The sequence below is a fragment of the Caretta caretta genome, chromosome 13, assembly GCF_965140235.1.
Source record: "Caretta caretta isolate rCarCar2 chromosome 13, rCarCar1.hap1, whole genome shotgun sequence".
Classification (NCBI taxonomy): domain Eukaryota; kingdom Metazoa; phylum Chordata; order Testudines; family Cheloniidae; genus Caretta; species Caretta caretta.
Window position 1 is genome coordinate 15,745,062 of NC_134218.1, and position 26,408 is coordinate 15,771,469.

At 40.1% G+C, this 26,408-nt stretch overlaps 1 protein-coding gene and 1 long non-coding RNA gene across 7 annotated transcripts in view; one reads left to right on the forward strand and one right to left on the reverse strand.

The window, feature by feature from the left end:
* The window catches only part of LOC125622355 (uncharacterized), a 31,390-nt gene extending 18,876 nt beyond the window's left edge, over positions 1-12,514 (reverse strand). Inside the window, exons 1-2 of one of the 2 annotated variants that reach the window (XR_007352717.2) lie at positions 12,388-12,514; positions 8,761-8,880 (exon numbers count right to left, since the gene is read on the reverse strand). This is a non-coding gene — a long non-coding RNA (uncharacterized LOC125622355). Of the gene's footprint in view, positions 1-8,760; positions 8,881-8,987; positions 9,083-12,387 lie in introns of those variants that run through there. The other variant, XR_012664696.1, reaches the window with a different exon arrangement.
* NFATC2 (nuclear factor of activated T cells 2) overlaps positions 1-19,242 on the forward strand; it is a 135,585-nt gene extending 116,343 nt beyond the window's left edge. For 4 of the 5 annotated variants that reach the window (XM_075118766.1, XM_048820353.2, XM_075118767.1 and 1 more), the window contains exon 10: positions 12,284-19,242. In XM_075118766.1, coding sequence (XP_074974867.1) covers positions 12,284-12,339 — 56 coding nt within the window. In that variant the 3' untranslated portion in view covers positions 12,340-19,242. Of the gene's footprint in view, positions 1-3,737; positions 3,826-12,283 lie in introns of all 5 variants that reach the window. The other variant, XM_048820352.2, reaches the window with a different exon arrangement.
* The last annotated feature ends 7,166 nt before the right edge of the window (positions 19,243-26,408 follow it).

Below are 26,408 nucleotides of genomic sequence, written 5' to 3' on the forward strand. Positions count from 1 at the left end.
ATTGGAACACCAATGACTGTATTTGGTACCATACTGAACGTCTGTGGTCTACCCAAGCTTGAGTACATGCAGTGCTGTAGACCACTCAGAAGAAGGGTGCTAGGAAAGGGTGCTTGACAAAGCCCTGGCTGGGATGATTTAGTTGGGGATTGGTCCGGCTTTGAGCAGGGGGGTTGGACTAGATGACCTCCTGAGGTCCCTTCCAACCCTGATATTCTATGATTCTATGAAAGACCTGTAGAGTTGCATATTCCCTGTGACTGGCATGGCATGCTGATCCACCCCATCCCCTGATGATTGAGAGTCATAAATTCAGCCCCCATATGATAGTTTTCTGGGCATTAGAGGGATAGAATCTCCAAATCAGTTCAAGATACCTCCAGCAACAATATGTTAATACCTAATGGCTTGTAGAAAAGGAGGGAAAGTACATGAAAGTTTTGCATGAAAGTGCACTTTCTTGATTTCCAGCTGACGCAAATTCTTCCTCCAGCTCAATGTGTAGGCAGAGTTTGTGCCTATCTTAGAATCTTCTTATGAGAAACCAATGATAAAATACTGTAATCCATCAAGCAAACAGGAAATCACACTTCTGAAACAAAAATTGCTTTGCAATTGCAAATCAACAAACCTTCCCTTGCTGAGAAAAGTTAAGTGACAAGTTAATGTGTGCGTCCTAGAAACACTGCAGTACCAGTTATTCCCAGTTCATGGAGAAGCAGTCTAGAATCCTTAATTCATTGGCATCCAGTGGGCTTAAAAAGGGAAAACATTTAAATAACTGAAACCACCACAGATAACCCTTTAAAACTCTTAACATCTCATTCTTCATAATGTGATATTTGCTATCTTTTCCCAGCGGAGACTTCGGACTTTATAAATAACACCTCTCCCCCGTTTGCTGTTTGTACTTGAGATTTCAGTCCTCTTATTGTGGGATCTTAATAAATTGGTTTCCACAGAATTAAACAACCAGGTTAACTGTGTGAAAGCCCTCTGGCCACAAAAGTGTAATGACTTAACCAGTGACTTACAAACTCAGGTGTGACTTATTACTAATTTACAAGGCTGTAACTATTTGCCTGATGTGAAGCATGGCAAAACAGTAAAGGAATCCAACAACTATGCAAGCAGTTATAGGAATGGAGTCTGGGGCCAGTGCAAGTTTCAAATTAGCTATGCTCTGGCAAACAGCTCCATTTTTTTCTCTCTTTATACATTCATTTTTTCCTTACTTCATTGAGAAGAAAATGCCTTTAAGGACCACTTTCCTGGCCCAGACTGTTTGCTGTTTATGATAGTATTCTGCACTTCTGGGTAGTAACTTTTGTCTGAGGATCTCAAAGATGAGTAAATGCAGAGATAGAGCTGTTAAGGTCCAAGTTTTCAAACATATTACCTAATCTGAGTTGCCTCAATTTTTGGATGTCCAAACTGAAACATGTAAGGCCTGATTCTCAGAGGTACTGAGCACTAATAACTTGATTGAAGTTTATGCAAACTGCCCTGAGTACTTCAAGGTGGACATCTGAAGACTTAGGCACTTAGGGCCAGATTCGCAAATGTATTTAGATGCTTAAAGATGGAGAGAGGTGGCTCCAGGAGTTAGGCATCTAACCTGCATAGGCAATTCTGACAACCCCATTAGGTGCTAATCTGCATCTTTAGGCACCTCAGTACCTTTGAAAATCAGACCCTTAGTGGACACTTCAGAGAATGCTGGTCTCTGTGACTGGGCCAAAGCTACATGACAAGTTAGTGGCAAAGCTGAGAACCAAGCGTAGGCGTGCTAGCAGCTAGTCTTGTGCTCTAACCACAAGGTAACACTTCTTAGTGACACATTTAAGGGTGAATTTTTATAAACGAGTGATGCCCAGCTTCCCTGTCAGGAGGGACATTGACAATAATAGAACTATGCAAAATCCATTCTGGATTTCTAGGGTCCTAATAATCAGCAATGTGAACAACTTACTGATCTGTCTAGAATTTTCCCTCAATACTTGTGATGCATTCTGCACACAGGAGATTTTGGGTTTGAAAGGAACAGACATTTTTTCACTCTTCTCTCACAGACCTGCCCAGCTTCCCTGTTAATAATTCTGGGTACAGTAGCACAATATCCATTTTCTCTTCTTTGTTCCTTACTTTGCAAGTAGCCCTATTGAAGTATGATAACTAGAGGGTATTCAAAACATTCTGGACCAAATCCAGGTCCCCTGAACTCGATGAGAGTTTTGATATTAATCTAGGTGGAGCCAAGCTTTAGCCACAAGTGCAAATATTACTTCATTGCAGTGCAATGTATTTAGATTCTGTTTTCCATCAGCTTTCTAGATGATATGTGAGATTCTTGGAAAGATCTTGTTGGTTGGATGGGTTTTGTGTCCATTTAAACTGGCATAAAGTTTGGGCATGGAGGCAGAATTACCATTTACTTTTAAATATCTATCTTGTTTCAAGAGTTTGCTTAATTAAATGACATTAACAACCTAGCTTGTTATGTGAGGGATGGTGGGAGAGTGAGGAAACACACAGCTAATGGGGAGGAGAAGGAGGAATGAGTCCAGGTGGGGTTCAAACTTATTCTTTAAACTAGGGAGTTGAATTTTGTAACAGATGAATACATTAGGAGTAATTCAATGAGTCTGAGCTGAGTACCTCTTTCTAGATCCCAGAATGTATCTTTCATTCTGTTATTTACAAAACTAGTAAGTTCCCCTGTTTTTTTACCAGTGTAGCTTGCTGGGGCTTGGCTCCTTCCTTCTGATATATCTGAGTCTGTACCTTAGGAAGTTGATGTGCTCACATGTTCAAAGGATAGTTTTCCAAGACAGAGGGTATAACGTATTTCATATACTGAATGGTAGGATCAAGCACATAATATGTGGCTGCACCATCTTAGGGAGCCAAATAAAATATTTCTCTTCTATATATAGCCAACTGAAATCCAACTGCAAAGACATTTCTGAATCTCAAAATTAGATTATTCTTGAAAGAGCATTTTTATTCCTTTAATACTATGATGATTTTTTTTAATCTCTGCACTGTGTTTAAATAGGAGCCAAAGGCTTTCACAATGAATTTAAAAGAAATCTAAAGAGATCTGACAGATAAAAAGAAACTGACTATAAAGTATGGCCATTTTATGAGAAAAAAGTTTCACCTCCTTTGTGGTTGAAACAAAGATGTAACTTTCAGAATTTCTTTGCACATAACTTTCCTGTTCTTCATAGATAATGCAAAAATCTAATGCATTTACATGGCCATCATGTAATCTAAAAGAGGCTGAGATTAGATTTGGCATATTTGTATCATGTTTCATTTGGGCCACTAAGATGATAATTATATGGAATTACTGTAAAAGGCAGTGACTAGTCTTTGACCTGGCTTATAAGACACATGGAGCTCCTGTGCCTCAGAAATATCAGATCAAATTATTGGCACTTCTCATACAGTTTGAATCAAGGTCATTTAGCAGAATAATTTTTAATATTCATTTTTAGATAATATTATCAGTTAGGAAATGCAAAAAACCCCAGTAAAAGAGAGTGCTGGATCTGAGGCAACAAAAGGTCAGCGGTTAAGTTCTGCCTTGTGTATTGTGTATGCCGAAATGTCCGTTTAATAAACCAAGACACACTATGAAAGAGTAGCCGATAACTGTAACATTTGGCCTTATGAAATAGGCTGAAGGTTAAAATTTTTTTCTCAAAAATGGTTTTGCAAATCTTTTTCAGAGCTGATAGATACACACCTTAGCTGGATACAAAACATTATATGAAACAGAATGACTGTGATCTTTGATCCAAGCAATCAAAGTAAAAGGTAATTGATATTTTTCTGCCTTTTCTCCAGCTGTGTGTTTTCTTAACCTTATACTTATTTAAAAAAAAAAATTAAAAATCCTGCCACTTTTAATTTGGCTTAAAAGCTTTTAAATCTTTTTTTAAAATTCCTCTTGCTTCCATTTTATATACCTTGTAGATTTCCTGAAATATCTGGGGCTTGGTGGGCAGGGAAGAGGCATTGGATTGTGCATGCTCTGTGTATAAGAATATTGACATTTACATTTGGTGGCTACTCTGTGTCATTAGAACCCCCAGTTCGCCTGGGTGTATCAAACTGTGTTCCTAGCAAACATGTCACTCTACAACTGTGAGGAAAGATCGTCCTCCCCACTCCTCACTGTGGGTCTCTTTTATGCAGTCAGTTCCTTAAGGCATAGTCTGGACTTGTTTCACATGCAGAACCACTGGCAATGTCTACGAATAAGCAGGATTTCTTAACTGCAGCACAGAGAAGAGAGGGGAATTTATCCTGCAATGCAGATTAGTTTCATCTCCTTTAGTGAGAATTTTGGGCCAGATCCTGCAGACCTCACTGTCACAGGACTCCACCTGGGCAAGAGAGTCCTCTCACTTGCCCTGGTTTTATGGTGGCCTGGCTGTAGTGATGTGACTAAGAATTACTTCTGATTTATGCAGCCACAAGGACCTGACTCAATGCTCACCATGGCCAGTGAGAGTATTTTCTTTGATTTCAATGATCATTGGGTAGGGTCCTAAGTGAGAAGAGAATCAAGCTCACTTTAAGTGGCTACACATCCACTTAAATCAAGTCTGACTTTGGCCCACTGCTTAGAATGGAGCATTGCTTGATTGAGAACTCCATGACCCCTTTTTAAAAAAAATCTTTGCCTGGATATTTCATTTGCTGGCTCAAGCTTTTAAATTTATTTATCAAGAGGGGGTTTGATTTTTTAAAATGTATTTATTTATTAAAACTGTGACTTTATCATGTGCATGTAAACTTGGGATCTTGCATCGTCAGCCCATGACATTAGTAATAACAGTCCTTTTACTGTGAGGATGTTAACCAGCAAAAATACAATAGCAGTCCTTGTACTATTGCTGGTTAACATCCTCACAGTAAAAGTGCTAGCAAGAATCCTTTAAGGCTTCTACTGTTTTTAACTGGCAAGTCTCGAATGTATACATGGGTACTACAGTTCCCACTAACTTCCCTGCTGCAATGAGTTAGACAGGGTGTTTTCTATCATTAACACCCCCCCCCCTTTTTTTTAAGGGATTTATTACTCATCTGTTAAAAGTTGCTCTGAGCAAAAGCCTGGCACAATAGAGTTTTGCAAGTCAGAGTTTTGACCCTGTTGTGTTTGTCTTGTAAAGAGCTACTTTACTACAAATTTACATGCAGCCTTTTTGCAATAATACAGATTTAAACTGAAAAGTCAAGGGGACATTCAATTCTGGACCCTTTTTCTAGTGGTGTAGCCATCTGTAATTTAAACCCCTCCACAATGACTCCAGTGGAGTTATGCCAGGTTACACCAGCTGAGGATCTACCTTGTGTAATGTGGACTTGACCTTTTGTAAAGCAACAAAAATAGACACCTGAACTGAGGGTTGAAAAGAATTCAGATCTCTCATATGGATTTTGACTCTTTGGGTTTTATCTGTCTAGGCTCATAAAGGCCACAGTAAAATAGCTCGTCACAAACATTAATGAATTTATCCTCACACACACCCCCCATTAGGCAGGTGAGCTGAGGCACAGAGAGTTTAAGTGACTTGCCCAAGGTCATGCAGGATGTCTGTGGTGAGCTGCCAGCAGCACCCAGGTCTTGTCTAGATTCCCCCAACTACAAGCCCTTCCTATGCATTATGGATCCATAATGTCAAAGTCAGAGTGGATGGAATCCACCCCCGGCACAGAGACCAAATAAACAAGCTTGTGCAGGGAGACGATGCAGCACATGAAGAGGCAGAATCCGTTCCTCAAGAAGGGCACCAGCCACCACTGTGACCGCAGCACAATCCCTTAACGTAGGTGTTTGTGACCACTGAATCGGTACTGTTGCTAGTATAGTCCCCAACACCTCTCCATGCTGACCTATGTGGGCTGGGCAGATGATTTGACATCCCTGTGTCTGCCAGTCCGCTCACTCCCCATACAGCAGAACTACCTGTTTCACTAGGCTGGTGAATGCAGGAGTGTTGAGAGGGGATAGGGGGAGTGGCTTGGTTGCTATTACACTGGGAGAATTTCACCCACTGTACACTAATACCTCCCATTGTTCAGGCAGATTATGCACAACATACCACACTTTGCTGCATCTTTACAGAGTCCAAGGATTGTATATCAGGGCTGCAACACATTCAGAGTTACAGTCTTTTCAATGGTTTATTGTGTTTTTTTATGTATATTACCTTAAAAATTAAAAATATGATTTAAAAAAAGTCAAAGGCCAAATTCTCAAAGGGCTTTTTTTTTTTTTTTTTGCGTGTACAGTTTGTATTTATAGTGAATCATGCACTTGCAAATCAGACTTCTTGTGCCTGTAACAATCCAAGTTACATGCTCAAGCAGGTCACTGAAGACGCCAGCACTTCAATTCATGCCCATAATCCAAGTGAAGAGCAAAATTACCAGTGCAAATTGCACTCACAAAATGACAACCATCCTATTGAAAATGTGGCTCAGTATTTGTGCATGACACAGCCAACATTTGCATGTGCCAAATGGGAATCTAATAGAAAAGCGACTGTCTCACTTTGCTCAGGTGCTTATTTGCATGTGCAAATATGGGGGAGAAGGCATTGTTGCAGTCATGGTTTTGAAGGCCCTTGGAAAACTGGACAGTAAAGTACTAACTCTAACCCAAAGTAATGCAGACTGCAGTAATGCATGATGTTTGAGCCATACTGTTGCTTGTAGCTATTGCAGGGAACTCCAAGTATTATTTTCATGTATTCCATATTAAATGGAGTCACACACAAGGATAAGCTGCAGTAGGAATTCTAGCCTGAGAATGTCCCTGTTCTGTTCAGCTGACATCAGATATTATTTAAATGTTCATTCTTTATTATTTAACTTTCATAATGTTTGCTTATGTCCTCATAATGTGGCTTGTCCTGTTTTAGCAGCTCTTCTGGCTTCTCATTAAAACATGGATTACAGTACACGACAAAGCAGGCACACAACAGGCACCTTAAGATGATAACATTTTATTTATTAGTCAGATCATTTCTGTTTACTCTGACACTGGACTAGGCCAGCCATTTATCTAGTCTACTTTGGACAGTCCTCTTTTGCTAAGGTTTGGCCCCTGTCTGGTATTGAGACAAAACCGGATGTGGTTGTGCAGACAGAGAAAACCATTTTGAATGGCATGCCGCCTTCACCCCACCAGCATGCACCATGCGTATGAGATCACGCCCGCAAGGGAGGGGGGAAGGTGGTCTTCAAAATGGCTTCCTCATGCAGTGTGATTTCACTTGCACAGTGCATGTGAAGTCATGTCAGCAGGGATAGGGTCACGCCATTCCTGGAAATACTGGAATGTTTTCTGGGTATGTGGAAGTGTCCACCCTATACTGGATATTTTAACTATGGGCATTTCTACACTACAGCTGTAAGTCAACCTAATATAGGTCGACTTACAGCCAGCACGATAACTACCCTTCTTCTGTCGGTGGTGCGCATCCTCACCCGGAGCACTTCCACTGACTGAAGAGTGGCAGGGTGGGAGGGACTGAGAGCCAGGGCTCTCAGCTCTGCGCAGCTCTCCACAGGAAGTCCAGCTATGCCCTCAGCTCTTGCCTCCCAGCTCCCAGGCGGAAGCGGAGGGCAGCTGCCTGAGCTTCTCAGCTCCCTGAGCAGGGAGTCTCCAGGCAGCAGCCCAGATGGGAGTGGGCAGCTGGAGGCTTCTGGGCTCTAACTGCCCAGCTTTCTTGACAAGACAGCCAACAGCTGATATAAGTAACACAGTGTCTACACCGACTACACCAACATAAGTGCTACACCTCTCCTGGGGGTGGAATTATGATGTCCGTGTAGTAGGGCACTTACATCGGTGGGACAAGGCTGTGGTGTGTACACTGACAGAATGAGGTCGATGTCAGCTGCCTTACGTCAACCTAATGGTGTAGTGTAGACCAGGCCTATGCTACCACAAAAAGAGAGACATTTAGAGATGAAACTCAGATCAGAATGCAAACTTCCTCCAAAGTTTGGGTGTGTCTGGATTTGTAGCTCCCATTCAGCCCACAATAGAAACTCAGGTCACTACAATCAGATCTGGATATGGATTCAGATTCTCCCAAAATACTAGGGAAGACAGGTTCAACATGAATGGTTTCATTCAGCCCAGTGTCGAGATAACCCTGAGCTGGGAAGATTGGCTCCAGTTGCTGTTATTTTATTTATTTGTCACGCAGTAGTGCTTAGGAGCCCCAGATTTAGACCAGTTGTGCAAGGTGCTGTACAAACAGGATTGCTTGTCCTTCTCTTAAAGCTGCAGTGTTGTGGCTCAGGCCCATTTATAGTAAGAAGACAGCAGCCTCTGGCTAGCTTAATTTACAGCCTTATTGATTCATGCTGACTTTCATTAGTAGTAAATATATACAAAGATGAGAGTTTGCTTTGCAGCCCTCAGGAACCAACAGCCTGACTTGTCATAGCACAGACAAACCTCTGCTCTTCCTTACACCCATGAAGCCCCACCGCAGTCCAAGAAACGGTAACCAGTCAGGTTACAAAACTGTCTGGTTCACTGTGTTGCTCTGCTGGTTTTATTGTTGTACAGTCACAGTTGTCCACCCTGTCACCTCAGCCAATAAAACCCTGCAATGCAAATGAATGCAGCATGCAGGGGAGAAAGTGAAGCTGACTGTCAAATAAACCCCATAACCACTAGATTTCAACTGCTTCACTACATTGTCCACACTGTTTTGCACCTACCAGCTATAGTCTCATCCATATTTGCGCTGGAGACCAGATAGTAGCTGTTCTCCTGTCGCTGTGCTGTTAGCTTGGCAGCCCTGTCCTGCAGATTTTGCTTTCCTTGAGTTTTATTTTTAGCTGTAGAAACAAATGAAAAAAAATTCAGCATCCCAGATGAATTTCCCCCAGTAAGTTTAAGAAGATTAGTTTAGGTCTATTTTCCAAATAGGGTAAGTCTTTTTCACCTTTTTGTTTTCAGCTAAAATATTAGCCGTCCCTAGACTGAAATGACCTCTTGTCATCAGGAAGAATGTGATGTTTCCATCTGAGGTGGCTGTATTAAATTGACAGGAAATGTACATACAATATGTTTTTGAGACACTGACTGAACAAACGTGTTGATAAATAATTCAGCCTGCCATTTCAGCCCACTCCTTTTTATAAAGGAAATGACCCCATAGAGTCGGTGCCCACTTCTTTCACCTCACTGCTATTTTTAGCAGTCAGAGGCTATGAAAAATTTCCATTGAAGATCTGCTCCTCTCATTTCCTGGGTAGAGAAAACAGGAAGTCCTTTAAGCTGAGCCGAAGTCGGTTTTGCATGAAACTAGAGCAATCTCACCTCCCACTGGCAGTCTGATTACACTGCAAAGCCTCAGAACCACATCAGATCTAATAACCTTCAGCTATACAGTCGTTTCAGTGAACTTGCACAAGCGGTTTTGGGCAGAAGCTGAGATAAGATATGGCAGGTGGAAGTTTAGGCACAAGGAGATGGTAAAAATCCCCTTCACTGTGTAATAGTTTTTTCTAGCATACCTCTGCTTTTCAGTTGGCGCCTCCACCAATCGAAGCGAGGTCAAGCACATGAAAGCATATCCTGACTGGAAGTAGGAAGACTTGCTAAATTCTGAGGCGTACTACCAGTGGGCTTTCTGTGCACGGAGAAGCCCTGAATGCATTGAACTTAATATTGTTCTGCTGTATCCGTGTGGGGGGAGAATTTAGGGAGTCCAAATTCCATCAGCAGAATAAAGCAGAGATCACTGCACCCACAGTTTTTTTTCAAAAGGGTAAAACACCAACTGGATTGTTACCCTGGCACTGCCTCTTTGAAGCAGCCCTCGCCCTTACCAGGTTCATTTTCTATGGAATCTTAACATGTGGCACTGGATTTTTATTCTATTGTTAGGTTCATTCTCTGATTAATTAAAAAGGGATCAGTGTAGTTCTATCTTTTTCTAACCCTGCTTCAGAAAAGCATCTCCTTATTCAGATAGGGTGCTGAAGCATGAGCATAAGTTCTTTCCTAAATTGGTGTCTCTCTCTCTCTCGCTCTTTCGCTCTCTGTACAGTGGCTTGGGGCAGAGGATACATACTGTTTTAAGAGAATTAGTTCTAACAAAAAAATCAAATGGCAGTTCTAAGTCCCCATGCAAGAAAGTGTGCCTGTGATTGCAAGAGCAATTAGAGATGGGATCTGGACATGGATCCAAATCAGAATTTTTGCCAAAGATTTGGGCCAAGAAGAGAGTTTGGATCTGGTGTTCTGGACTAATCCATCTGTAATGCATCCCCAGTAATTGCATGCAAAAATTAGTAGCGTACTATTGTGAGCATATAATCAATTTGCACAAGCAGTTGAAGTAATTTTGAGCATAGATCTGGGCTTCTAAAATTGAATATTTGGTTATTATGATTTTAACAAGAATTTACCAAGATAGATTGAGAGACCCATATCTTCATAATTATGCACCTTATTTGCAAATGCAATTGCCATGATTCTGACAGGTTAAACTGAACCCACAAATAGCAAATTCTGGCAAAAATATGCACACATAATTGCTGTGCCAGATACAAATGAGATAGCTTCCCATTATCTCCATTTTAGCAGTGGAGATATGTCTGTAGGTTTTGCATCAGTTGTTCTGGCAGGGGCTGATGCCGCTTTCAGTTGGTATGTCCTGGTGTGTGGGGAGTTTTCTTCTTCTGATGGGCTTGGAGGGGTTGTCTGAAGGCCAGAAGAGGGGATTCAGGAAAACCTTCCCCCTCTCAACACACCTTTCAAATCTGTGGATCCTACACATGCCTATCATTACATGTGGTGTACCTCATCCAGTGCATTAAATGTCCCAATAACAACTATGTGGGAGTACGCTTCCCAGACCTGAAGAAAAGCTCTGTGTAAGTGCAAAAGTGTATCTCTTTCACCAGCAGAAGTTGGTCCGATAAAAGATATTACCTAATATCCTGGGACCGATACAGCTACAATATTGCATACTACAGTAGAACCTCAGGGTTATGAACACCAGAGTTATGAACTGACTGGTCAACCACGCACCTCATTTGGAACCGGAAAAAAAGCGGTAGAGACCAAAAAAAAAGAAAAGTCAAATACAGTTCTGTGTTAAACATAAACTACTAAAAAAAGGTGTGTGGGGGGGATTTTTCTTCTGCATAGTAAAGTTTCAAAGCTGTATTAAGTCAATGTTCAGTTGTAAACTTTTGACAGAACAACCATAACATTTTGTTCAGAGTTACAAACATTTCAGAGTTATGAACCTCCATTCCCGAGATGTTCATAACTCTGAGGTTCTACTGTATATGGTAACACATAATGATGTTGGTTTGGGTTTTTGCATAGAAAAGCAAGGATGGGAGTACACTAATGCATTCTGTTGGTCTTTATTATTAATCACCAGCACACAATGTCAGGAGGTTAGAATAATAATTGTATAAAGAGACATGGAAGTTTTATTTCTGTGCTGTAAAGAAAAATACACTATGCGACAAATATGTTTAAGGCCAGATTTTCAGAAAAATACTTTTGCACATGACTTACATGCACAGAATTTTCCATCCAAGCACACAAGTTTGGCATGTGTAAAACTGCACTTCCCAAAATCTGGTGCTTCACTTTTCTAATTTTTCTTACTTCATCTTGGTAAGAATGTCAATATCCATTGACTCTTTGGGACTTTTTGTCTATGAAGCAGGAAAATAATTATTTTATGCAAGGGACATCAGATGCATGATCACAGGACACAAAAGGTCATTCTGATTGTATAGTGCTTGAAATGTGCTGAACCCGATATAGAAAAACAGCAATACATGGGTGTTGTCCCAAAATGTTTACCATCTAAAGGCCCAATCCTGTGACCACTTCAACGAGGCATATTCTGGAATAGTAAATAGTATGCTAATATCTAGAACTACACCCATAAGTAAGTGTTTACAGGATCAAGCCCTACTTTAGACATGACACAACAAATGGGGTTAAACAGTATGGACAGGATTGAGTGACAAAGTGTAAATCAAATAAAAGCATGTGGTTACTCAGTTTAGGCATGTGCATATTTTGGTGATCCAGTTGGGAACTGAGTTATGTGAGTGTTTGGGTTTTTTGTTAAGAATAGATGTGTTATCATTATAAAATGTCAAGAGGATGTTTGAGACTTAATAGCAAAACCTGCTCGTATTGCTTTGGATTCCCATCACTTTCAGAACATGCTAAATCTCTTTCCGCTTTTTCATTTCACAGTTAATGAAATTATCAGGAAGGAGTTTTCTGGACTCCCTGCCAGAAATCAGACATAGAAGAAGAGATTTGTGAGACAACTTTTACTGAATCCTTCCATAACTGACCTGTTTAGATCCTTCCACTGCCCCTTCAACCTCCTGCTTCCTTAATCGTTCATCTCAAGGCACCAATTCAATGCAAGGAACAATGTATTGGCATCAAGCTGACAGCCTTGACTAAGCAGCTCGCCACCTCTCTCTGTAAACATCAAAAGGACACCCTTCCTTTAGTCCAAAGATTGTATTGTTCTCATATAACACGGTATGTGTCTTGCCTGCTGCAAAAACATATAGATATCATAATAAGGGAGAAGAAAGGCGTCATTCCAGAGCTCTGTTCTACAACAAATGTGGTTATATATTAGCACTTAATTCAGTGGGGATGAGAAATAAGGGTAGAGGGAGTGCCTGCGTTTTATATAAGATCAACAACACTTTGCATTTAAATAGCAACACCTTTCCATCCAGATCTCAAAGCCCTTTACAAACACAGGTTACACATTATTATTCCCAATGTTACCAATGGGGGTAACTGAGGCACCCAGCAGTTAAGTGACTTGCACAAGTCAGGCCACATCTACACCATGGGTTCTACATTGATGGAAGGTGTTTTTCCATCGCTGTAGGTAATCCACCTCTCCCAGGGGCAGCAACTAGGTCAGTGGACAAATTCTTCCATCAACTTAGCTGCATCTATCCCGGGGTTTAGGTCAGCAAAGCTATGGTACTCAAGAGTGTGGCCATGTCAACCTAATATTTTAGAGTAGACCAAGTCTCAGTCTTATCTGAGAACAGAACCCAGCTTTCCTGACTCTTACTCCTGTGCTCGGCACACCAAACTGTAGTTGCCACATGAATCCAAGACTTTCTTTGTTGTTTTTAATAAGAGCTGATGTGCTTTTGAAGGCGAGAGATGCTTAAAGAAAATTAAATTAAAAGAGCAATTACAAATTTCTAACGAACAGCCCAAGTTAAAATAACCCCTGATAAAATGAAGCGGATGCATCTATTGGAGTTACAAAATTCAAGCAGAATTATGCCTGTCAAAAGACTTTGTGATTGACCCAAATTAGTGGTTAGCCAATACATTGACAGCTTTTAATTTTTTTATTCTAGTAAAGTACTGCTGTTTATTTTCATGTAAAATCTGCCTTCAATTCGTAACTGCTCTCATTTAGAAGCCACAACATTTAACCATGCAAGCTGCAGGGGAAAGTAATTACATCTAAAAGAAGCCACACATTTATTTGTCCTTTTTTCTTTTGCTTTGAAAAGCCAGCAGCAATTTACAGAAAGGCTGAACCTCCTTGTTAGTCTAATAAGTTAGCTATGTATGACTTCTTGCGCTAACACATAGTTTGAATATACTGTGCTCAAGACAGTTAATCACAGTAAGAAACAGAATATGGATAATATTTGCCATTTGCAGTTGCACAGCTAGTAAGCTTGTCAAGTTTCACGCTTTCCATTTTTAGTGTGTTATTGCTTCCGTGACAAGATAAAAAGATATCATACCTGGATAATATAAATACATTAAGGGCTAACCATAATATTGCTGCAAATATGTAATAATCTTTTGTTAAATTAATGAAATCAATATCCTTAAGAGTGCTTGTAGGAAATCTGCAGTGCTAAAGATTGCTTTAGAAGGCACACTAGCTAAAGTCTCAAGGGTTTCAAAGCACAGATTGCCAGTACCCATGTGTCTACATGGTGACAGCATGAATTAGGTTGTATGAAAATATTAGATCAGCAGAACTTTTGTAGAATGTTTGCCCAATACTGCAAGAAAGATAAGTGCATAGACCCCCATAGAATCAATACTGGGTTTGGCACAGCTATTCTTCTTGAGTTTTGTGAAAATATATATTTTCTGCCACTAAATTCTACCACTTAAGCTATGCAACATCTTATATCCTGGAGAGAGTTAGTGGATAGCATTTCACTAACTCTTTCCAGGATATAAGCCTTTGCATAGCTTCAGAATGCCTGATTAAGAAATTGACCTGAACCAAAATCTTGGATCTTAAACAACCTGGGATCTTTGGAGTATCTGAAATCAGAATTTTGCAAACGGGAAAAACCAAAAGCCTGGATTCAAACCTTCTTAGGTCATTTAAAAGTCTGGGTTTATAGCCTGAACAGAATTTTGTGGCTTGCTTGAGCCCCTTTCTATTCTTAATCGAAAAGTTGATTAGATATGTGGCCTGCTCATGAAGTTTGCGTCTTTTTTTTTCAGGTGGGTCAAACATATACTGCTCATGTATACAGTGCTAGTGTAACACACAGACCAAGCAGGAGCATTTCTTCCAGTTGGAAGGTATTCTGCTTTGTACGATTAGAATCTTTTTGAGAAGGTCATTTTCCCATATGCCATTTCAGCAATACAAAAGGTGACTGTCACTCAATACTGCCAGCAGTGGATATTTCAGTCTGCCATTCATATAGCCAGCTACACATGCTCCATCCGTAAATAATACAACAAAAGTATCAAGTCCTGGTCCTGTACCCACTGAAGTCAATAGACATTTTGCCATTGGCTTCCATGGGAGCAAGCCTGGGGCTTTGAATATGATGAATTAAAAATTACCTAGATGTAGTGGAATTATTGATATTATTCAACAACTCTAGGTGCTCTGTTTTAATATGTTTAATTTCCTCAAAACTTGCTTTAATAATGCAGTGTACCATGAGCTATTCAAGATCTTTGGTTCTTTCTAAGGCAGATACAGTTCCAGGCAAAACATCCCATTGTTTCGAATTGTCTTGGTTCTCAAGGAGCAAAGTCATCTTGCACAAGTTGTTTATTTCAGCTGACTTTACTTGAGCAAGAGTGTAGTCCAAAGGAGTTTTCCAGTTTTACACAATTTGCGCACAGAAGTAATTTAAAGCTACCACAAAAATTACTTGGCAGATTTTTTTCCCATATGGACTCTCTTCTTGTTGGATTTTAACAAGCAGCACAAAGAAATATGTGAACTAATTATTTTGTTTACATAATAAATTGGCTAGATGGCATGTTCTAAAAAACACTGCCACTCATTAGGTGATAGTTTAAAAATAAATCCCCAAGAAGGGACAGGTTTTCAAAAGCATTATGCACACAAATAAATGCATGCCTGACTTGGACAAGTATATAGGGTAATTGCACACACAAATCCACTAGAAACCTTGGTCATCTCAACATGCAATTACTCAGATGAAATGTGAAATCATGGTACAGGTGTTCCCATTAAGAGTGCCTAGCTGTTCTGGCACGCCCCTAAATTATCAGTTGAGCACCCTGCATCATTTCCCCATTTTACATAATTAGGCTTTTCTTACCATGATACATTAATGTATAAACCACACAGGAACTAAGGCTTTGATCCTTACAATGTGACACCCCCGTGGAATTCCACAGAAGTCACATTGCAGGATCTGCCTGTTAAACATGCTCTCTCTCCTATTTTGGTGGAAGACTTGTTTTGTTTTTCTTTTTAAATCCATTGATCTTACATTTTCCTTCAAGAGCTAGGCTGGGTAGGGTGGGATAGTAATTTTTATGTGTTTCAAGGGTTCTATTGCTGCTTGCATTAAGCTGTATGCTTTTCTTCCTAAAGTTTAACACATAGCTAATTAGATGTATTTGTGTATGTGCATATACACACATATGTTATATACTTGGGTTGCAATCCTGCAACTGGCACCAAAGGGACAGATCACTGCACCCGCATGATGTCAGCTAAAGGATCAAGGCTCTTCATACATGTATATAATATAGACTACATTTTAGTGGTTTTATTTACAGCTACATGTAGTCTGCTTATACTACTGTATCTGCTTTTCATCATTTTACATGCAAAACATTCGATAAATAATATAGTCTTAACTAACATCATATTTATTTCTGGAGAGAGGAAGGAGGATCCTAAGATACAGAGTTATGCAGTTTTATCTCTCAAAAATGTTATAGCTATGCTGAATAGCTTCAAAATATATAGTACTAAATTATTTCTTTTTTTTTTTTTTTTTTTTTTGCTGAGCAGTGTTTTTCCAGTATTAATATTGTTACATAAATAAAAATTGCTCTCTTGCTCTCTCTGTAGAAACATTAGGTTCACCTTGGAAGAGTTAATAGCATTTGTGAGTAATTTGTTCTCACTTTATCTGGAAAATAGCCATATTTGCACATGAGGAAATTCTGTCTTTCCTCAGTTATCTGAATGTTTCACCACAGTGCCTTCCTGCTATTGTACCAAAGGCCCTCCAAATATACTGTCCTCAGGGTGAACAACTCTAATGCGTTTTCCATCAATGTTATACCATGCTAAGTACATGGGGCTCATTGTAACCCAAAGTTCGTCTAGCTGTCTTTTCCCCCACACATACTTTTCCATCCTAGCTTTGGCTGCGAATTACAGGATGCACTTCTATAAACTGTTGCATCAATTATATAAATACATAAAATAAAATAATCATTCTTGATACATAAACAATCTGAGAGCGTAATGGGAGTTGACAGCTATAAGGAAGATTTTATGTCAGCTACAAATGTTGTAAGTAAAGTTTGCCAGGGGAGTATTTGCTTGTGAAGAGATTTGCAATGAAATATGCAGCCCAGTTTTGTTTTTCTCCATGAGAATGAGCAAAATGTAAGATCTGAACAGCAGCAGTGGATTGAAAGTGTCTATTGTATGTGTTTTTATTGGTAGAAAGAATGTAGAAGAGCCATGTTTTTTGCACTTGCTTTATTTGTATCCATGTAAATATGTATTACTTCATTCTTCTTGTAGGAATACACCATTTTCTGAATGTAGTATATTTCCAAAGACAGCACTATGTTATTCTCTATTGTATAAAAATGCTGCTGCTTGATAATATATCTAAAACAGTTCTCAAAATTAGCTAGCATGTTTTTTAATATATTTTGTAATCCATATCTTAAAAAATAAAAGTGTCTATGCTTTTTATCTGCCCCAAATATGCAGCATCTTTTGCATTAGAAATGGTATTTATAAAAGATTGTTTTGCATTTTTTCCAAGTGGATTAATTTCTCTATGCATTTGTTACTGAACTTTTCCCCTATAAGATAAATGATTTCAAGTTGGTATTTGATAAGTGTTCCAAAGACTCCAAATGTGTTTTTGAACACAGTATTTTTCTAAATACTTCAGTGTGACTTGTTTTCCCATGAATCAGTTTCCAAATTGCTACTTGTCACAGAACAATTGTTTCTTACATGGATTCAAGAAAATGTCTGCCTAAATTTAAGATATAAAACTAGGTCACACACCACTAGGTTTGACCCATTTTAAATTATGTGATGGCTCAATTTAGTATCTACATTGAATGTTTGTTATTTATACTGTTTGTGCTTATGGAATTGGGAGAGGTGCCCACATTGGATTTAGAAAAAGTGAACCACAGATTCCCCAAAACTCAGTTACTTATTATTTCCTATGGAATTTGTGGTGTGTTTTTTGTACTGTCCATGATTTCACACATGCAATTCTAAAGCATTTAGTTTGATATGAAAAGGGATAGATACCAATGTACCAATTAGCTCTTAATACAATATGAACTATCCACTCCTTTGAACATTTCACATCAAGTTAGCAAACCTTTCTCTTACACCTGTGCTACTGTGTAATCCCAGTGAATGACAGTTGCTAACAATTTGCTTAACCAGCATCAATCACCTGACTATAGTCTATGTAAGATTTGTAAAAGCGGCAGAGTCCTGTGGCACCTTATAGACTAACAGACGTATTGGAGCATAAGTTTTCGTGGGTGAATACCCACTTCGTCAGATGCATGTAGTGGAAAGTTCTAGAGACAGGTATAAATATGCAAGCAAGAATCAGGCTAGGGATAACGAGGTTAGTTCAATCAGGGAGGATGAAGCCCTCTTCTAGCAGTTGACGTGTGAACACCAAGGGAGGAGAAACTGCTTTAGTCGTTGGCGAGCCAGTCACAGTCTTTGTTTAATCCTGAGCTGATGGTGTCAAATTTGCAAATGAACTGAAGCTCAGCAGTTTCTTCGAAGTTTCTTCATATTTCTACCTACCTCTGAAAATTTCCACTACATGCATCTGGCGAAGTGGGTATTCAACCATGAAAGCTTAGGCTCCAATCCGTCTGTTAGTCTATAAGGTGCCGCAGGACTCTTTGCCGCTTTTACAGATCCAGACTAACACGGCTACCCCTCTGATATGTAAGATTTGTTTATCTATTTTTTAATTGTTCCTGGTGTATAATCCAAAGAAATAAACTGGTACCTGACTAATGTTGCAATAAAGTTTCAAATGCAGGTGCTGGTAGCTGTATATGATCATATAGGCTGCCAACGAAAGGCAATCAGGGGAAAAGTTTATATTATGAGTTTCCTTCACTAACTCCCCTGAAACTGCTACAGAAAAGCTGGAAGATTCCAGCAATAATGACCTATGCAGATGCTACATGGATATATTGAGTTTCCAAACAATCCATATATCTGTTGTAGAGTAGATGGGTTATTTTCAAATAGTACTAAGGACTAGACTGCAATGCTCATACTCATGCTGAGCAGTACCTTATTACATGAGCAGTCCAATGGATGTCGGAAGGTTGGAGACTATGGGTGTAGTCAGGTGCTATTCAGTGTCAGTAAGGGTGGCATAATTGGGCAATAAGTAAGTAAATCAATTTTAAAAGTAACTATGTTCAGCTAACACTCTGCATTAAATGCGGATACTCACCTGAAGTGAAAAATGACTTACAGACATTTACTACTAAATTGCTTGCGCAAAAGTCTATGTTTAAAAAGTGAAGAGGGATTTATATCACACACATTCCTATGCAAAACATTGTTAACCTCCAATTCAATGATTTTTCCTATCTGTAAAATATTTTTATATAGCTTGTACTATGATAGTTAAGCAATAAATCAAAGGACAACATTGCAGCATGTGTGTTTCTGTGTTCCTAAATACCTGTATCACCTTATTTACAGTAATTAGGCTTGATCTTGTAACCTTCACTTTCCCGAATAATGCCAATGAGACTGCTTTGGTGGAACTCTTCAGGCACGCTAGTATGAGTAAAGATTTCCGAACTGGCACCATTGTTTGCAAACTAGAGACTCAGTGTCCCTCTGAATCAAGGTCTTCTCCGGCTTCTGTAGATCAGATTGAATTACATAGTGAAAAGAAATAATAAAGTCCATCCTTAGCTCTGAACAGTCATTTTCTGTTTTCCTAGTAAGAGAACCAAACAGGCCAAATTAACAGATGCTCTGTAGAGTGTTACAAAATGATACAAATTTAAGTTCCATTTAAGCAAAGTATGCATATACACAGTTTACAGTTATTGGGGATGTGATCCGTTGAATTTGTGTTCATCTAAATCCCAACTGTGCAATTTTTTTCTGGACACACTAAAAGGTACATTTTCAGACTGCTGTGCTGGAAAGGTACCCAGAAAACCCATTATTTCTTGGTAACAGTTAAGTTTATGTAGCATACGATTAAAGACATTTACCTTAACAAAATCAATATTATCCTTTGCATTTAAAAACACAAAATTCAAACCGTATTTGATGCATTTGTTGGACATGGAAGCAAATGCTTCGCTTATTCGGGGTAAGAACCATGTGGAAGTTCTTAACTCCCATTACACTGCACAAAGGCTGGGAAGCCCATAAACCAGACAAGCTTAGCCAACAAAGAAGCTGTTACTGGCTAGGGGGAACATTTTATGACGAGCAAATACATGGCACACAGAATTTTAGCTGTATTCAGCAACAGGAAAATGCAAGTAACTTAACCTCGAAATTCCACAAGTAAGGCTGAAAACTTTAGCACCTGAGCTGATGCTCTGGCTTTAATTAATTTCTTGGGCCCAAAACAGAATCCTACAATGGTACCCCAAATTTTCATTCTGAACTGTGAATGTCCTGGATTTTATCTAGTATGGTAACTTGCCAGTTCTCATGCTTCACTGTGTAAATAAGTGATCTACAAGATTTTGACAACAAATTTAATTTACTGCATTTAAGAAGCCCCTTTTCAGCCTGATACCACGCTCTTTTTATAAATACATCATGATGAATGTCTTGTTCTGTAATAAATGCCCTTTCAGCACCATTGCATTCACTGTACTAAGTTTAAACTGTTTGCCATTAAGGCCCCAAACTAGTAAATGTGCCCCAAACTACATCTTAAATCCTATTAGTTATCATGGTCCCCACTCATCATGATGACAGCTTAGATAGCAGGAAGATGGGAGCAAGAGAGGCTATCTTCTAGGTCCCAATGCATGGATGAGAAGAGAATGGCATTATATTTATTAGCAACCAAGGAACTTTTTAAGGAATGGAAAGCCTATGGGTTCCACCATAACCAAAGCTTAAGACTGCTGGCACAGAAAATTGCTGGTCGGGGGGCAGCTTGGAAGCCCAGGGAAAAGGTAGCAGGTGCTGAGCTACACTCAACTTGCACAGACATATTTGTTAGGGTGACAGCACTACAAAAAGCAACTCCTTATCCAGCAAAGGGTAGGACAGAAATTACAGCTGAAAAGGAGCTGGAGATCATAAAGATAAAATTGTCAGGCAAAGGAGTGAAGGCACATGGCATAAAATAAAAACTATTAGGGCCAGAGCCTCAGCTGGCATATCTCCATTAACATCACTGGAGACACAGTGATTTACACCAACTGAGGGTCTGGTCCCATAAGAAGTCAAAAGAGTAAAATAAGTGACCTGGAATCATAGAATATCATGGTTAGAAGGGACCCCAGAAGGTCATCTAGTCCAACCCCCTGCTCAAAGCCAGACCAATCCCCAACTAAATCATCCCAGCCAGGGCTCTGTCAAAAAACCTAAAAAACCTCTAAGGATGGAGATTCCACCACCTGCCTAGGTAACCCATTCCAGTGCTTCACCACCCTCCTAGTGAAAAAGCTTTTCCTAATATCCAACCTAAACCTCCCCCAATGCAACTTGAGACCATTACTCCTTGTTCTGTCATCTGCTGCCACTGAGAACAGTCTAGATCCATCCCCTTTGGAACCACTTTTCAGGTAGTTGAAAGCAGCTATCAAACCCCCCTCCTCATTCTTCTCTTCTGCAGACTAAATAATCCCAGTTCCCTCAGCCTCTCCTCATAAGTCATGTGTTCCAGACCCCTAATAATTTTTGTTGCCCTCTGCTGGACTCTTTCCAATTTTTCCACATCCTTGTAGTGTGGGGCCCATAACTGGACATAGTACTCCAGATGAGGCCTCACCAATGCTGAATAGAAGGGAATGATCACATCCCTCAATCTGCTGGCAATGCTCCTACTTATACAGCCCAAAATGCCGTTAGCCTTCTTGGCAACAAGGGCACACTGTTGACTCATATCCAGCTTCTCGTCCACTGTAACCCCTAGGTCCTTTTCTGCAGAACTGCTGCCTAGCCACTCGGTCCCTAGTCTGTAGCAGTGCATGGGATTCTTCCATCCTAAGTGCAGGACTCTGTACTTGTCCTTGTTGAACCTCATCACATTTCTTTTGGCCCAATCTTCTAATTTGTCTAAGTCCCTCTGTATCCTATCCCTACCCTCCAGCATATCTACCACTCCTCCCAGTTTAGTGTCACCTGCAAACTTGCTGAGGGTAATATCTGGTAGTGGCAGAGGATCTTTAATAATAGGCTTTACTGAAACATGGTGGAATGACAAATGTTGATGTTTACCAAGATATAAAGGAACAACTAGTTGGGGAAGTAATCCTGAACCTACAAGGATCCATAGAGCCTAAAGAGATACAGTTGGTGAGTACAGAGGACCAGGCAGTAGAATCTATATGGATACAAAGCTCAAGTCATAAAAATACAAATCTACCACTTGCCTCCTGATAAGGGGAAGGATACTGAGAGCATAATGTTGACAGTGACCAAAGAGGCAATTAAATCTAATAAGGAAATACTAGTTAGTGACTTCAGCTGTCCACCAGTTTCTGGTCAAAGAACGATTTAAAGAGGCAATTTTTTTATGCCTTATATGATGCCTTCTGGAAACAGCTGGTTCTAGAGAATACAAGAGTATAAAGGCTGCTCTGGATTTTGGGCCAAAATATGCATGCATAGGGCCCTACCAAATTCACAGTCCATTTTGGTCAATTTCACAGTCCTAGGATCTTAAAAATTGTAAGTTTCATTATTTCAGCTATTTAAATCTGAAATTTCATGCTATTGTAACTGTACGGGTCCTGTCCCAAAAAGGAGTGGGGGGAGGTTGCAAGGTTATTGGGGGGGAGTTTGCAGTACTGCTACCCTTACTTCTGCCATGCTGCTGGCAGAGGCGCTGCCTCAAGAGCTGAGTAGCTGGAGAGCGGCGGCTACGGGCCCGGAGCCCAGCTCTGAAGGCAGAGCCGCCATTAGCAGCAGCGCAGAAGTAAGGATGGCACGGTACGGTATCGCCACCCTTACTTCTGCGCTGCTGCTTCTAGAGCTGGGCCCTCAGTCAGCAGCCGCCACTCTCTGGTTGCCCAGCTCTGAAGCAGCAGCACAGAAGTAAGGGTGCCATGGAATGGTATCGCCACCCTTACTTCTGCACTGCTGCTGGCAGGGCGCTGCCTTCAGAGCCAGATGCCTGGCCAACAGCCTCTGCTCTCCGGCCATCCAGCTCTGAAGGCAGCTCAGAAGTAAGGGTGGCAATACCACGACCCCCCTAAAATAACCTTGTGAGCCCCCTGCAACTTCCTTTTGGGTCAGGACCCCCAATTTGAGAAATGCTGGTCTCCCCCCCCCCCCCCCCCACCAATGAAATCTGTATAGTATAGGGTAAAAGCTCACAAAAGACCAGAGTTCACAGGGGGAGACCAGTTATCATGGTCTGTGATGCATTTTTCATGGCCGTGAATTTGATAGGACCCTACGCATGAGAGAGTTGATTCAAGAAGCAATAGTGACCAAAAGTATAGTTACAGTCATTGTAATAGAATCATCATAATCAGGAGAGATACCATACCAAAAACCTAGTATTCACACACTAAGCATTAGGAAGGGGATGTTTACCAAATAAAAAGGAAAGGAATCTAGTCAAAGAGACCACAATGTGTAAGTAAGGAAATTAAAATACATACAATTAGAGTTGAGGCTATACCACAACAGTGTCACAGAAGACATGCATATTCTTAAATAAAAAAGGAAGCAAGAAGACCAGAGGAAGTGCTCAAAGTGTCCAAGGTGTATGAACAGACTGACATATTAAAGCACACTACCTTATCAGTTCCGGGTAGCGTACATGCAAGGATTCTAAAGGAATGTAAGAATCAGCTGACTGACACCATGTCTACATGAGAAAGTTGAACTGGTTTAACTAAAGGTGTGAGTTTAAACTGATTTAGTTAAACCACTCTTATTTCAATATAAACCAGGCTTGTTTCAGTTTAGCTTAAGTCAATTAGGAATCAGCTTAAGGTTAGCTGAAATAAACTGCTCATAAACTGAAATAAGAATGTCCGCACAGGGGAGGTTGCACTGGTTTAACTAAATGGATTTTAAAATCAATTTAACGGCTGTAAACTTTCTTGTGTAGACAAGGCCTGAGTTACTATCAAAAATATGCAGTCTCCCCAATACTCCAGAGGATGGGAGCAAATGTGTTACCTATCTTTGGGAAAGACAATAGTAGTGAAGCTGGGAATTACAGCCCCATGAACCTCACTTTGGTACCAGGCAAATTTACTGAAATGCTCATTAAAAGCAGGTTTATAAAACAACTAAAACAGAGGGAATGACAGCTTCTTCAAGTATCCTTCCTGGCAAGGCTGTTATTAGGTTCATCTGAGCGTAGGGGCAAAGTTACCCAGCAACCCCCAGCTGCTGTGTAGTGAATTAATATAATACTGCCAAAGAGATTGTATTTTGGCTGATTGCAGCAATGGGTCTTGGTTCCATCTGTTCTCTTCCCCAACCACACACCTACAGCTCTGTCTGCTGCTGCTAACTAAGCCCCATTCTAGTTTTGTGGTCAATTGATGAAAACAAATTAGTTTACCCCATCCGGTACAGCAGAAAGCATGCCTAAAACACACATGCACTATGTTGAAAATGGGAAGTCGTTCTGAAATCTGTAACACACACACACACAAACAAATGTTTAAAAAAATTAGAACTGGACAGTTGTGACTCTCATTTCTGTCATTGCACTGTCTAACAATGTCCATGCTAGCCATGCATGCAAAGGTTAGCATCATTTAGTGCAGCTGCTTCAGAAAGCCTGATTGAGACGGCTCAGTCTTTAAGGCAGCTTGCTCAGGACAGCTATTGATTAGGGTACTAGCAACCCCAAACAGTCTAGTCCTTGTTGACCTGCAGAGGAACAATTATCTGGATTATCTGCTAGCCCTGTGCCTGGCAAACTGGGGGAGAGAGAGACTAGGCTGGCTCTTTCTCAGACTAGAACTCCAAGTCAACCTATGGGCACTGATTATTCACCACTGATACTTTTGTATCTTAACACCACAAAAGTCTCTTGGGTACAAAAGAAAGGAGAGAAATCAATTCTCTGATCTTTAACAAGGCTCCTATCTCTTCTCCTACTAAAGTTTTTAATTTTTTCTTATGTTAAGGGCATTTCTCTACCACGGCCATGCTAATTTACTGCCTGTTGGCCTCTTGATGGCCTTGCCTGGTCTGTGTGTCTGATTAACAGTTTCAATCACGCCCCATAATTTTTTTAAAGGCCCTCAATATATAGCTGGAGCACAACTGAGATAACTGCATCAAGGACAAAAAAACTAATCATATCCTGTGGTAGCAGTACATTCTACTGCATCTCAGACAACAAACATATGTAAAGGAGTAAGGGGAAATAAAAAAATCCTCAAATCTATGTACAGATTACCTAGACCTAGGGCCCAGGTGCATAGGAGACAACAAGTGCTCTGTTCTTGCTTATTTGCTTACTACAGGTGGGCAGAGTCTTGGCTCCACAACCCCGTCCACTCAGATGAGCCCTTGCGAGGGCATTATAATTTGATTCTGCCACAGAGCAGCAACAAGTTACTATCAGGTCCCTTCCCTCGCCAAGTAAAACGGAAGCAGTGGAGGAAGTATGATTCAGATATGCCACCAGAAACAGGTTATGCATCACCCCTCGCTCAGAGGGGTGCCTACAGAAACGCTCTATCCCCAAATATTGTTGAAGATATGGAATGGATTACGAACCTTTTAAAAGTCTCGCAGAAATTCTCCAACAAACTCTTTGTGATTGCCCACAGTGTCTGCCCTCAGACAGTGTAAAAGTAGATTACTTAAACTTCACTGAACACTTGTGTGGACACTCTCATTCAGAATTATAAAGTCACCTTAAATCAAAAATTAAATTAAACTGAATTAAGGCAATTTTAATTCTGAATGAGATTTTCCATGTAGGAGTTTAACGCAGTTTAACTATCCACTTTGAATTCACACTTTTAGTTCATTCAGGTTAACTTTCCTGAGTGTACCCAATAAGGCAAGCCCCTAATGATGTCTTATGAGTAACTCTGGAAGGAGTCAACTTTGATTTTGTATAAATTTTGACAGATGAGTATTTATTACAGTTATATATTTTTTTCATTTTTATTTACTTACATTTTTGCACTAGTAGGAAATTTCATAAGCTGCACCTCACATGACTTATTTGTTCAAAATGCGATGACTGCAGAAGTCAAAATTCCTAACACATTCAGAAACAAAGTTATAATATTTCAGGACAATCATACTGTGTGATATCATATTGGTTGCTGAATAGAAAAGAGTGCAATATATGGAGACATAAGCCTGAATTTAAAACTCTAGCTAGAAATCCCTTCACACTAGGAACTCATTTGGATCTGCATCCAATGGTGTGGCTGAAAATTCCATCACGGTAGAGAAGGGACAAGATTCAGTACTAAAAAATATAAATGGGATATACATTAATATTGAGGTAGCTGGATGCAGACAAATGCTATGGTTCTCGCGGATTCTCCAGCACCCACACTGACTCAACTCAGTTTGTGTTTATTTGTGTCAGCAGAAACCTAGCCTGGAATAAGCAATCATTGAAGAGACTGCTGACTACATTGCAACAGCCTCAGCCCATCTCTAATC